This window comes from Rhipicephalus microplus, chromosome 3 (genome assembly GCF_043290135.1).
Source record: "Rhipicephalus microplus isolate Deutch F79 chromosome 3, USDA_Rmic, whole genome shotgun sequence".
In the NCBI taxonomy this organism is placed as follows: domain Eukaryota; kingdom Metazoa; phylum Arthropoda; class Arachnida; order Ixodida; family Ixodidae; genus Rhipicephalus; species Rhipicephalus microplus.
The window spans coordinates 10080904-10095664 of record NC_134702.1 but is presented as its reverse complement, the minus strand read 5'-3'; the positions used below and the strand labels follow the sequence as shown (position 1 = coordinate 10095664).

General features: G+C 44.2%; 1 protein-coding gene across 2 annotated transcripts; it reads right to left on the bottom strand.

The window, feature by feature from the left end:
- Positions 1-616: 616 nt before the first annotated feature.
- Positions 617-13949, bottom strand: Pp2C1 (protein phosphatase 2C). Of its 2 annotated transcripts, none has more exons than XM_037433466.2 (6): positions 13384-13949; positions 11879-12013; positions 9560-9775; positions 8629-8846; positions 5940-6180; positions 617-1428 (listed from the first exon to the last, which is right to left on the bottom strand). In XM_037433466.2, exons 1-6 carry the CDS (start codon positions 13676-13678, stop codon positions 977-979), a joined length of 1557 nt encoding a protein of 518 aa, XP_037289363.2. In that variant the 5' UTR covers positions 13679-13949; the 3' UTR covers positions 617-976. The 2 variants fall into 2 exon arrangements, with proteins under 2 accessions (XP_037289363.2, XP_075744972.1); XM_075888857.1 differs by lacking the exon at positions 617-1428 and adding an exon at positions 2384-2728.
- Between the last annotated feature and the right edge of the window lie 812 nt (positions 13950-14761).

Here is a 14761-nt window from a genome sequence, read left to right as displayed (position 1 = left end):
TAGGAAAATTGTAATCTTGTACAATGTACAAAAACACAAACTGGAGTTGCCTTAAGCCACCCTTAAAAATAGGCAGCACACAATGTGCTGCTTCGCGATATATGCTATTTAAGATTTTTAAGCAAACAGAACGGAAGATTGCAATGTCCCTGCCGCTAAAACATTCCATGATAAAAGAAAACTCGTGAAAAAAAAAGTAGCAGGCTCATAAATGGAAAGCGTGCACAGCACATTTGAATTCAAAACATTACTGCACAATATACACAAAGAAACTAGAACTTTAATGGGGGCAGTGGTCGAGGCAGTAGCCACAATGCCTGAATAAAACATTGCATCGTGTGTGGAGACCATTGCTTTCCCAAATTTTAGGAACAAGTGCCACAAAAATGCATGTCGAAATTCGCCATGCTATTGTGCAACGCACAACCACAAGTAGTACTGGAAACTCAGCTGAATAACTGGGTTCTCTTGTGAACATTCAGTACACAGGGGTGGTGTCTACAGAAACCCATATAAGGGTGTATCACATTTCACTACCATCACTGCCGCTTCTCACACTAAGCAAGCCAATGAGAGAGAGGTTATCGTGGTTCCTGGCAGTGCGACGTTGCTAGGCTTACGCCTCTACACTACAAGACAAAACGTGTTAATGCAACTTTGACATGACGTGTCTCAGCATTGTATCTTCCAAGAGGGGTGTTTTTTTAGTCTGTCTTCCTGCACGCACACATGCTGTTGTCATGAAAATGGCTATAAATACTGATGTGAAGACTTGGAAAGAGCTGCAGAGTTCCATGCCACAATGACATCACTCAGCTGCGACACATCACTAGCCAGCACGCAGGCGTGCTAGCAGGTGGACGAATTGCTGGGCACACACTTAGTGGCCACGACAGGCACTTCCCACATGCAAACGCACGAATGTATATGCACACACACAAAAACACACCAATTTGAGATGCATCCAGCTATAAAATCATAGTCTTGTTTTGCGTGTGTGCATTTCGAGATTATCAGCAGGGGCACCGGTTGCTTCGCTTTCGCTGTCATCGTGGGGTCGCTTCTGGGCTACTTCCTCAGAATCGGCTTCGTCTAAAGACAGTCGCCGTTTATGGCTGCCAGCTGTGGCACATTTATTTCCCTCACTGTCACTGGCCTCTTTTCTTTGCTCCTGGGGAATGCGCTCAAGCTCTGAACTTGGCTCTGGACTCTCCTCGGGTCTTGGCTCTGAACTCTGCTCTGGCATCGGCTCTGGCCTTGATTCTTGGCTTTGCTCTTGCACAGCCCCTGGTCTCAAGGAGGGTGGTGAAAATGGCGGGTAGACCCGCTTGGGCGTCAGGATCACTACTTGTGGAAGGCCTCGCATTCCTTCTGGCTCATCACTTTCCGGATCACTGGATGGAGACCTTGGAGGGCTCAGCTCTCGCTCTGCACAGATGATAAATCATGTACCTCAAATAGTACACACTACTACAAGGGAATATATCTGCCCAAATTTTAGGTCTTTCACTTTCACAATGACATCTCTAGTGAATTCACTTCATGAACCTTTACACATGACTTGAAAGCAATGTTTAAGTGCATCTCTTTTGCTCCACAGGAGAGAGAATGGCACAGTCAAACACATTAACCACACTTGCAGCACAAAACAGTCATATTTAGTGCTTACGGAAAACAAGCATAGCAAGAAATAGGGGATCAGACACAGACAACTAGGAACGTCACGTACTACGCTAAACTTTTGTTTTTAATCTTAATCGATTTCGACAAAGCTTGTTAAGATTATGTTCATTGTGCACTGATTTCCAATGTGCAAATATGTTTCAAGTGCATAGTGGTCTTTACTGTATTAAATATTTCATATGGTTTTGTAACAACATAATTTTTTCCTAATCATGGAGTTACAAAGCGAATCAGAATATCAGAATAATCTAGAATAAGGACTGCATACAAGAGAACAAGAATGGACATTCTAAGCCTATTTGAGCAAAAGTTATGGCATATCTAACATTCACAATTAAAACCCCACTTGACATAAACTTACTCGTTAATGTTTAAGTTTGTCATAACTTTTATTCAAATGTTCAATTCAAATGTTTCATTCAAACAACATCAATTTACATTATATTGTATTCAATTCTGCACCCAGATTGTTCTGATATGCTAATTTACTTTGCAACTTGCACAGTTCACGATAAAACTTTGTACTTGAAATGCACATTAAATGTTTGACGTATTAAACACCATGTAAAGTACTAAAAAATTTATTCGACAGTTGAAAAGTACACAGCAACATACATAAACACAGCAAGTTTATTCAAAATTGATTGGAAATTTTGAAGAGCATTGTCTCCCCTTAAGGGGCTAGTAAACTGGCTCCGACTTTCTTTCGCACCCCCGAAACAAGCTCACCAATTCATCGAGTAGACCACGGCGATCACATTCGCCGAATGTTACAGACCCTCCATTTCGAAAAACGTTGTTCTTGTGCCTGTTTCCCTTGCCTGATCAAAATCCCTTGTACGCGCAGTCTGACGAAAGCTTGTCCATGGGCAACGTTACGTACTACTGAGCTCGTCGATTGGTCTTTTGCTATACGAAACGGCGCCTTGGCCCCCCAGTGATACAGTTTCAACCGCGCAGTGCACATTTTCATTTTTCTGTGCTGCCCTTTGCGGTTCTGTAGAGCCTGAGACTCCGGGAGAAGTGGCAGCCAGAACGAGGGCCTCTGAAATAAAGAGCCATCCCTGTAGCCTCATTATTATTGCATGTATTCACAAAATTCTTGCGGCAGCATGTTCACATAGTCAAAGTGCGCATATTCCTTGTCATTAAAATTTTTGGGCCTCGGAGTTGTTTACTGGCCCTTTAAGTTGAACTCAAGGAAGTCAAATGTGCATCTTTACCTGCTTAGCTTACACCATGCAAAAGACAGTATGTCAATCTGGATAACTGCTTCTTAACAAGGTCCATAAAAAGGGGCTGTGTCGAAACGCCAGCTCGAGCACAGAACCAATCTTTTTTCCTCGCAAGCTTCCAGTTTCTTATTCCTGCTGCTTCTTAGAGGCTTCTTAACAAGGTCATTTATATTTTCAGACCCTGCTGTTTGTTAGAGGCTTCTTAACAAGGTCATTTATATTTTCAGACTTTTCTTGGCTAAGAAGTCAAGCTAGAAGAACAAAGATTAGGGCTAAACAATGTTTGTAGACATCCCATACTTGAATTCGTATTGAGTTACGTGTGTCCTTCACTTATTCATCAGTTTCATTGTACTCTTTCAATACAGCCTAAGGCCTCAAACATAGGCAGGGGTGAAACAGCTGAAACAGAATTTGGAGCAATTTTTGGAGCAGCAAAATAAAGCTGCATGCACTTCATCACAACTGACTTTTACATATTTTACACCTCTTTGCTTTTGTGCCTCGTAGTTCTTTTGCTTTTCTTCTTTCTTTCATCACCCCCCCTTTTTAAAAATTGCTTTTATAATAGCGAGAAAAGCATAACACAAGGCACTAAGAAAGGGAAAAGAGATAACCATCCGTTTGTAGCAACAAGCCACAAGGGAATCCGTATGGATTTCTCAGAAAGGAAAGCTTCCCAAGGGGAAATGCGAGTCGAAAAACACGAATTTTTTTCAAAATTACCTATTTTTTATTTTCGCCTGTTTTGATAAGATTAGTACCTCTACTGTTATGAAAAAAATAATACAGGTCGAGACTTAACTGGAAATGCTTTAAAATTGCATCTAAAGAGCACAAGGTGCCTGTTAAAAGATCAAAAGTGTGCAGTCTTCGAGCACCTTGCAGTCGATAATGCGCCGCCGCTTGCCATTGTTCGTAAAGTCGAAGAGTCTAGCCTCACTCTTCAAATACCAACAGTTTCTCTCGCTGATGCAGCGCAAGAAATAATAAAAAGAAGCACTGTTCTGCGTGTTTTTGGAGCGCCGCGACTGGCTTATCACATGGTACGAATCGGGGACCGCCATTGGTCGCTGCCCGCCTGTATGCGCTGTGAAACCTATTTGCGGGGTCCATGTCTTGTCGAGCTGCGCAGCTGAACAACGCTTTTCTCTTGTAATTATCTCCGTTATGAATGAAAAAAAAAGCATAGCTCGCAAGTGAAAGCCGTTGTGCGGCGCGCTATGTAGGAATAGGCTACGAGCAGCTGGTCCGATTTGCGGCAGTTGTTGGCTTGCAAAAGCCAATGCATCAAAAGTCATTCACACCCGTCAGCCGGAAAGTTCGTGATGCGGCAATGGATGATGTCAGCGCCAATCTTGAGTGGTCGAAAGAGCTCGCAGTGAGAGAACTTAGCAGGGACGACATTGCCATTATGTACGACGGTATGTGGCACAAGCATGGTTGCAAAATGGCATGACACTGAACTTAGTTTGGATTTCGCAGTCCTGTCGAACTTCTTCCTACCTTGCAGTTGGCACAAGGCTCTGCTAGATGGAGCGAAAGTTTGGCAAGCGTTTCATGGCCCTGTCTGTGAGCGAAATGTCTGTGAGGAGTCGGCTCGAAAAAGCCGAATGAGACAAACTCATGGTGCTGGCGTATTTTAGATGCAGTGGCCACTACAAGAAGGACTGTTCTTTTTGGTGCGCAAATTTCATCTGATTTGATATTTTTCATAAATAAAAACTCAATTTTAACTCTAAAACTCGTTTTTCTCAGAACACAAATTTTGCCATTTTTTCCAATGTGCCCCTCCTTTTTCGGACACTTCTAGTGCTCGGATCTGCATGAAATTTCGCCCACATGTTTTCCAAAGTATGACAAATGCAATTATCTAGCTCAAATATCAATATTTTATTGTATAATAAATATATGTATGTATGCGTTTACTAGGGTAGGTGAAATATGGACTTTTTACGTCTATTATTTTTCAAACGTATTACATATTTTGTATGTGCTTCCTAATTAGTTATTTGCACCCTATGCTTTATTTGAAGCATTATCAACTATGAATGGTAAAAAATTACAGAAATTTAGGGATGAAAAGAGGGGGGCAAAAGGGTTAAGGTTTTCACTTTGTCATGTTGCAGAGCTAGAAGTGTGCAACTTGCAAGAAAACTAATTATATATTAGAAATCATTATAAAAAGTTCCATAAATAGCTCAAGTTTCATTGCTCTAGGGTGAATATTAAAAAAAAAAAAGGTGTTTTAGAGTAGCATCTCCACTTAATTTCCGAAAAATTTGTCCTGGTACAGGGTTCAAACCCGGAACCAATGCCTTTCTGCACCAGTGGCTCTACCAATTGGGCTAACCAGGAAGCTAGCGATCGCCAGCGCGAGGGCGAATTCATTGAAAACTCAAAGCACATGGACACAAGTATTGCAAATGAGTTCTGCTGAAACTTGCAAGGTGGCGGAAGTGTTAAGAAAGGAAAAGAAGACAACCACCCGTTAGTAGCACAAAGCCACAAGTATATCTGTACAGATTTCTCAGAAAGAAAAGCTTCCTAGTTGCCGAAAAATTGCCAAACACCAAAAGAGTGGTTTCCCACTTTATCAAATGTGTGGTTGTCTTCTTTTTCTTTCTCAACTTTTCTGTCACCAAGGGGGTTTCCGCAGATTTCATATGCAACACTAGGCACTACTTCAAACAATTTTCCTCAAAACATTTGCGGTATTCATTTGATTGACTCTCACAAAAGATACAGTTGAATGCATTTTAGAGTGGAATTTTAGTGCTACATACCTCAAGTTACATGCAGTATATAAAACAAAACAATTACGTACCACATTTTCTTCATAAGAAAAAATGAAAGCCCAATTCTATATTTAACAGCACTGGCGTAGGCTTGCTTCAGTGCTGTAGCCTTTTCTTCATAGCCTAGAAAGCTGTTCACAAGTACATAAAGCATGAGCTATGGCTAGGAGCCAACAGGGCAGCATGCTTAGCTATTCCGCTGTGCAAAATGCTTGTCCCTCACCATCGGGAGCAAGGAACCCAGGCTTTGGTGATGGCGGTGCTTGTGGTTCTCGCGCTTCCTCCCTAGGCCGCAGTCTGTACAGATATCGCTGACGCAGGAGCACCTCGCTACGCGAGGGGCCTGCTGGATCAAGCATCACCGTCACCACACTTGTGTTGTCAGCACGAGTTTGGAAACGGTTCCAGCGGTACAGGGCTTCATCCACCAACATCTTGGAAGGGTTGTACACCTGGTAATCTTGCTGCATAAACAATGTGGAATAAAGGGGGAAAGACAACATTTGTTACACTGAAATTTTATACACTTTATGTTGCACATACTGCTATGAAGCGCCAGAGATTAACACAGTATGGTGTAGGAATCGAGAGTGCCTTCCCCTCTGGCACCTTGTTCTCCACGTAGCGCATTTGCCAGGCCCGCGCCGCGAACCGCCATTAATCGGCAACCTAGTGACCATGGCTATGCCGCCAGGCCTTTTTTTTTCTCTTCACTTGCTTTTGACTATTTCCTTGTTATTTTTCAATAGTGAGTATTACCACTATGTTGTGTATTGATCGTATTGTTATTGTTAATCAAGCTTATTCATTATTACTCACAAGTCCGTATACTATTGCTGTATTTTTTGTAATTACCCCATCTATGTAGCCATTGGAGGTCCCCCTGTCGGTTTCTCTGAAACTTTGGGACCTCCTGCTGTAATAACGCTAACCATGTAACTCAACTGAACTATTTAATAAACTTGACTTGACTTTCTGTCTAGCACAAGCCATGCGTTGCTGCCTTTCCACCACTTGCCACACCACATGCAAATCCATCTCTGGCTTATGCCGACTAGGTACTCCCATGGATTTGCCTGACAGTCGAAACTCCACCAATATGTGTTCTGTATCAGTCCCTCAGAGTTACCCTTTTACAGCCCGCAAACCGGTGATTGTCCCACTTTGCGGCATCTTGGGTTTATTAGTCAACGAACTCGGCCGTAATATGTTCGTGCACGGCGGCAGTGGCAGAGTAGGTCATGTCCCTCCTCAGTCTTGCTAGTAGGGTAAGCTTCTCGCAAACCTTTCTTCACTTGGGAAGAGGGCAATGCTTAGAGATCTTTCGAGTGAACTGGGCTCCATTTTGTATGCCTGCCGACGATTCCTGTACATACATCGTGAAAATATAGTACAAGACCTTTTCGTCCAGCAACAATATATCTAAGAGGCCTGTTTCCTTTGTAAGTGCAACAAAGAAAAACAAAGCATACTGCCAAACCAGCAGTTTCAGTCTAATTGTCCATTGCAAAAAAGAAGCTAGTTGTACATAATGAATGGCCAGTGAGATCTGGCCATTCATTATAGTCCTCGCTGTTAGCCAAGAAAGCACGGCAAAAAGTATGAAAAGCATGCCTGAATTCGCCCGTTTTATATTCCTTAACACTCTGAAAGGATCAATAAATTGATTTCATAATGCAGCCATCCTCATCCAGCTTGCAATTTCTGAATAACACTTAAAGGGCCACTCACCAGGTTTGAAAATTTTGTGCTGACCAGCGCAATGAGTAGATGAGGCGTTCACGATCACGTCTGTCAGAATTTGCAACGCCACGCGCCGCGGAAATGAGTCAAATTTTAAGATGAACGCTGCTCCCCATTCCTTTTGCGGGCGCCCGCCCAGAGAATGAGGGCATGACGTGCGCCTATGAATGGCCCTACGTACACGGCAATGCAGTGACATTGGTCCTGTACGTAGACAACTGTGATCTGACGTTGCCAACAATGGCACGTGACATGGCAAAAAGTATTTAACACGAAATGAGTATTATGTATTTGTTGCTTGAAGAAATTAATAAATCTCTAGATAAATAATCAGATGCAATAAGGAAATGTGAGCATCTTTTTTTTCCCATGAATTGCGAAGAGATGCGGGGCTAATGTGCCGGCGTTTCGCATGCGTTTGTGTCTCCGCGGTCAGCGCATCGAGCAGACGACAGCAGTAGAACGTTCCTACCCGTTCGCGCACTCACTGTGCTCATCTATTCTACTGCGTCTCAGTCAGCGTTTCCAAACCATCCCGCAGAAACAGGCACTAGACCTCGAAACAAAGCTGCTCAACAACAACAAAAAAAACTGCTCGCGTGCACGGGGGTTAAGCTTGTTCGGGCGTGCCATGCGCACGTGACCTTTTGGTTGGATGCCGGAGAGGGTAGGGCAGATTTAGCTTGCGAAGGCTACACTGAGGAGCAGCAAGGGTTTCGAGCTTGCTTCCTCTCATCTTCGTTTTCACACTGCTTCAAAAATACGGTTTTCTCAGCTCGTAATGAACTGACTAAGAAAAATTCTGTGGCAAAATGTTCTTCATCGGACACCAAACAACTTCCACAGTCTAACTAAAATTTGGTATGGGGCCCGTTGAGTGGCCGTCTAAGAAAATGGGGTCATCAGACACCTGTGCAAAATGCAACAACCATAAGTTGGATGTAAGGTCTTGTTTCCTGAACAAGCTAGTAAAATGTTATATTTTACTCCCTGAATCAGCTTGCGAAATGTTATTGCTTGATTGGTACCGCAGCCAGCAACAATGCAGCTTGCCTGTTAAGCAAAAACTATACATGTTCCCCACAAAAATGTTCTTCGCTGCATGCAGTTTCAGTTTGAAACGTAATTCATGAGGTCCCATAACTGGTTCTCGTGAAAAACGAACTCACCGAGCCAGCCTGGGCAGCTTCGAGGAATGCATGCTCATTGTCCCGCTCTGCCTGCTGCACATACCGAACCGCCTCGGTGATGTCCACCATGTTCCACAAGCCATCAGAGGCCATGACAATGCAGCGGTCTCGTCGTGTGTCAATCTTCACAACACTGACATCAGGCTCTGGGCTCACTATAAATTTGCCTGCCGTGTAGTTGTAGCTCCACAGGTCACCTGCAGACACAGATCAAAGAAACGGTGAAACACCACGCCAAGTTTGCATGATTACCTTGGGCCTTTAACCAGTCGACTATCCTTCACAAGTAGGGGGATTGTAATAATCAGACAAAGTAGAGCAACAGGAGCTGGTAAAAATTATGTGCACTAAATAAGGCTCAAGATCACAGAACTAACAGCAAGATACTCGAATTGGACATGTCTGCAAATGGTGTTTTGTCTGCTCAACCTGTACAGTTCTTATCAGTCTGTTTCTTACACTGGTGCCATGGCTGGGCCCAGAAGATACAAAACAATTGTTTTATCAGGTAACATTGGATTATACAAAAGCACTAACCCATAAAAGTCATGCTTTCATTCAGTGGTTAAGACACAAACACCGCAAGGACCAGCATGTGCCTGTAGTTGACCGTACTCTATCAGCCTCTAGTCTATAATGGTTCTGTATATGGCCAAGATGACAATGGGATGGAACAGCTGTAATGTGGAGCTGAAATCTGGCTGAACAAAAGATTGCACGGGGTGCTCCTAGTGTAAAAAAAGAACACTCCACAAGAATGGACTAAAAGAGAGAACATGAACAAGCAACTGCCTCTCAGTGCTTGTCTATGTTCCCCCTTTCATTTTATCATGTACCCTGTATACTTTCTCGTTTTACAAATAATTGCCAGAAAGCCCATTAGCACACACATATTGAACAAGATGTTCACCCAATGATCTTGCCACAGCCAGAAAGGGGATTTTGTCAAAGTGGGTGCTCCTCCGGACAGGGCCACGGTGACCGACGCAAGGCCGATTCCAAACAACTCTGTCCACCCCAGACTTGTTCATGATCAGGCCACCCACACTGTGGATGCGCTCCTTCTCCCGTGGGTTTTCAGGCTTGTGATCATGCGTCAGTGGCTGCGCATACCAGTTCTCCCCACCTGCACACAACCAATTGTGAAACAGCACATTAGTGCGGCTACTCGTCAACATCCTTGATGACTTATTGTACAGTCAAACTTTCACATAATGAAGACAAATATAACAAGTTATCAGATATATAATTAGGTAAATGAGAAATTCACACCAAGACAACATTCGAACAGACTTGCCTTGATAATAAGCACACAGCATAACGACATTGTCTTCATTCCGGCTGTGACTTAGTCCTAATGGGGTTCAACTGTATTCACCTCTGAGCGTGTGTGTGCTGTTGTTCCAATGGGTGACAAGCCAAAGGAGATACTGATGTTGCTTTGTTCAACATCCCCATTGAAGTAAACTTCATATTTATAAAATGCATTGCATGTAGCCACATGCAATGCATTTTAGAAAACATACTACTATAAACATGCAAACTCAACATTATTCCACAACATGCAGAAAGCAGCCAACAATATCACAGAAAAAGATTGCTTGCTCTCCTGCAGCCTTGAAGGAATCTTTCATGTCATGGCTCACTTGAAAGTGACAAGGCTATTACATGCAGCAATTGGCACTTGACGGCACTTTCCTTATGACTTGCACTATGCAGACACTCCCAGTGGGGCACCACAATGCTGAAGCATGTGCTGTTTGATCTTTTACAACGACTGCATTGATATTACACTTTCATTCCTCAATCCAGTGTAGAAAGAAAGCAAACACTAGAGCAGCAAATAACCACCTTGCCCCTTCAAGCAAGGAAAAAGACTAGGCAGCGAGCATGCGCACCACTATGATCTTGACACCAGGATCGCAGCGATATATGGCACACCAACGCTTTTGCCACTATTCTCATTTCCAGGTTCGACTGTCACTAAGGAAAAAAAAAATCAAGGAGTAATAGGCAGGATATTATCATCTAGCAGAATTACTTCAGACAACAGACAAAAAAACACTCCACTTAGAAAAATGAGCTTCCTATGTTTCTGCTTTTACAAACGTCTGCAGATATGCATTTAAAGGGACACTGAACAAAAAAAAAATGATAAGAACTGATGATAACTTCAAAAATATATTCAGATGTAACCATTGAGATAAACAGAGTTAATTTCCTGTACTTTCGAACAGTTGGCTGTATTTTTGATGAATTGTTGACAGCATGCAGCACAACATCACAATTGCCAAGGCACACGCAGGGTGCACATGTTCCTATCCTCTGCTTCCTTTTCTTCACCTCTCCTTTCATCCCACTCTCCCCCTCCCACAAAAGCACCGATTCCCTACCCCAGCAAGGAGACATGGTCAATGGCTGGGACATTGGCTTGCCTGTTTCAGGCGTGCGATGTCACCACCTCTAGCTTATGGCACAGCTGCTAGACACTGCAGTTTGTGAAAAATGCATTAAAATGATTATTTTCCTGTAGTTTCTGCTTGAAATGAACGTTGTGTCTATCTCTTTCAGGAACCAGTCTTTCGATTTGGTTGAATATCTTGGCAGGAAAATTTTTTTTTAAGTATCCCTTTAAGGGAAGGTGCCACATTCACTCATATAGATGGCTTGCATTGACATCACTGTTGAAGCGCTAACAGTGATGAGAGTGACGTTTGCAATGTCGCATTAATGTAATTGAAATATTACATGTCACGCCGTTGTGACATTGAAACAGATTAACTGCAACTTGTCTCTCATAAAAGCCATCATTGTGGATTGCTAGTATCTTCAGAAGCTGCATTCATGTGCAAGCTATCTGTAGGAAATATTCGCACGACATCATTAATAAGGAGCACTAGTGTGGCAGCCATCATAGCTGCTCTCGTGCGTGGTGTCGTCATTGTATGGCATTGCATGGCCATAACCAAAGAGCTTGGCCGCGCTTCTTGTTCCGATTATTTTTCTCATCATTTCACGAGACATCAGACAGTCATCACTGAACAACCATGTGGCTGGCATCACTGACAGGCCAAGCTAGGTGTATACCTCTTATACTATAAGTTACCAATCCCGAAGAAAAGATTTGCAGGACATGTTTAGAGCAAGACTGCCGTCATCTTATGTGAGAAAACGTCATTATGGTGCCACGTTTTCAATTCTTTGTTACATCAGGCTGTTATGAACTTACCCATGCTTTCACTTCCAAGAACTATACGTGAGTCTCCAACGTGACCAATGAACAGCTTGCCCCTTCGAATAAAACCGATGCTTGCGGTCGTGCCTGATGTACTTGGCAAACCCGACAATGTCTTGGGCCACTTGCCTGTTGCAAAAGCATGAAAAGAACAGGAGTTCAAGCAAAGTCAATAAAAGTAGCTACTGGCCACAAGTGTTCAAAACTCAAATAGCACATACACAAATGAAGCACTATGAAACCTCAGCAGTCCAAACATTACAAAATGGTGTTACTTCTTGAAGTAAAAGTCCAATTTCCCAACAAAGAGAGGGGTCGTGTGGAAGCCGCACTAAATGTGATTTGTTGGATGCCCACAAAAGGAAATTCGTCATTGTAATGACCAAAATTAAGAAGTTTACACATAATTTATTGAAGCAGTACGCTACATGTCCAGAACAAGTTACAGCCATAGGCGTATTTCTAGTAGTAGTAACCGCCGCGATGGTCCAGCCGGTTTGGGTTGGCGGCCCCGAAGGGGTGGAGGAGCGGGAGTTGCACCTCTCCCGGCTGCCGTAAGCGCACACGGCCAGGGAATGCCGCCACTGACAACTCTTGCCTCGGTGGTGGCAGGAATGCCCTCTAATTTGCACACCTGCCAGCGGTCTCTTGCCATCTCAGCGGACTACACAAATTTTGGACGATTCTTCGACTTGCGACAAGCTACTTCTAGAGATTTCCCAACTAACCTCCGTAGTCGAAATGCTCCTGACTTGGCGTGCCACCACCTCAAACCAGCGCGTTGGAAACGCGTTTGTGCTGCATTGAAGGCGGTGGCAAGTAAACGTCAAGTCAAAAAGCGTTTCTGAATACAAGGGTAATAGGCACTTTATGAGAACAGAACCACGGCAGTGTCAGTTCTTTGTGAGGAATATGATGTTGATGAACGAAGTACCACAGTCAAACAGACCTACTCTCAAACCAACAACAGTCACTATTTAAAGCTTGAACACCGAGGTGCGCCCACTTGCACGAATTGTTGCTACAGCAATCGTTTACGATTTCTATGGACTCAAATTAACGCGCACCAAGATTCCGACAAACGTGCGACATGGCACACATTACTTCGTTCTGAAATTTAAACAAGGCGCTTTTTTTTTTTTTTCGATAGGATCATGACCCGCAGTACGCACAAGAGCCTGTGAGAACTTTTGTTTGTTTCATTTATATACGTATTTCAGCTGCCATCATTGCAAAGGCAACCACATCGGTCGTGTGGGCAAGCAGCAACAGGAAAAGCAGATGACGTGCAGGTAGCCGCGGTATCGGAAACACTCAGCTTTTCCGTTGCTCGCGACGGAAAAGCCCAGCTGCTAAATCGGTCTTAGGCCTAGCTCAGCGGGTGAGTTGCATCACGGTAACGCCGTTGGCCGAACCCGCTTCCCGTGACCTAGCAGCGTCGGCTGCTCGAATGGATGTGACTACGGACACAGGGAAAACACACAACACGAAGTACTCACCGACTTCTTTCCACATTCCAAGATGTGTTGTGAGGAAGCCGTGCTTGATGGCACGCAGCACGTGCTCATCGTTGTTTGACCAGAAGTCACTTTGTTTAACAATAGCGTCTAGAAGATGCTCCTTGGCGTAGAGCGCGGCTTCACGACCGCCGTGACCGTCGAAGATGCCGAAGTACGCGTACTCTAGGTCTGTCTTGTCCTTGGTCTGCTGGTATGCGACGACGAAGGCATCTTCCATGTATTTACGGCCACCCTGGTTACAGTGCCCGGTGACTCGAAGATTTAAACCTATCATCGCGGCGGTCGCACAGCATAGGCACACACACCTCACACCACTTTCCTAGATGTAGTACAACCAGAAGCCATATATTCACTTGGACATAACGTCGGCGACGTTGATGCTTGCAGCGGGTTGAGCTAGCTTCGCGCCGATTCACCGCCACGATCACAACTCACGACACAGGCAGGCCGAGACAAGCTTCGCTCAACCGGCGCACACTCACCCGTCTGGCGCAAGCGGCACGCTATTCATTCTGCTGCTGCCATCACCCTCGTGCCCTCGAGTGCTCACAGAACATCTCTTGCTCGCACTCTCTACCCTCGCGCCTCTCCGCCGTCGCGCCTTCCCACCTTCTAGCGCTCGCTCATTGCCCCCGCAGGTCGCAACGCGATTGGCTTCTGTCTACTGTGACGTGGCCTCCTCGTTGTTTTCCTGGTCATGCCAGTGGCATGTTGCGAGCTTTGCAGCCACGCCGTAAGGCGTCGTCACCATCGAAACGACAACAGCGCTCCGCCAGCGGCGGCAAATAAAACGTCATTTTAATCTTTTCTTTCTTTTTTGACGATTTTATTTGTAAGACTTATAAATAGCACGCATAAAAACTGCTTCTCAAATAATTCTAAGTATTGACAAGCATGAATAGTGCCAATTCGTGGAAGATTGGAAAGCGGCTCACTTTAGCTGGCAGCGGGAACCCGAAAACAAACAGTCGGGCTGCACTGCTCGTGAAAGGCAGGCGGACACGTTGATACTATCTACAGAAAGTTTGCCGAATACTATCAACGAGGTGTTACGATATCTTTAGCTACAGAAGTGCAGGAACGTTCGCCGTATAACTTACTGCAGTGAAGTTTTCGGGGAGTGCGATGGATATATCAGTGCAGCGCTAGATAGCTTCTGTGCTCCGGGCATCTGCGTTGGGGCTATGCGTTGTACGTACGTACCCGCTATCTGATGCATGCATATTGTTCACTGCTGTACATGCTAAAACGTTACTTACGTAAACTTTATTTCATGTAAACATCGATTGACTTGCTATAAAACAATTTATTGCTGCAAGTTTGTGTGACCACCGTTGTCGTTTCGCTCGGCCTGAAT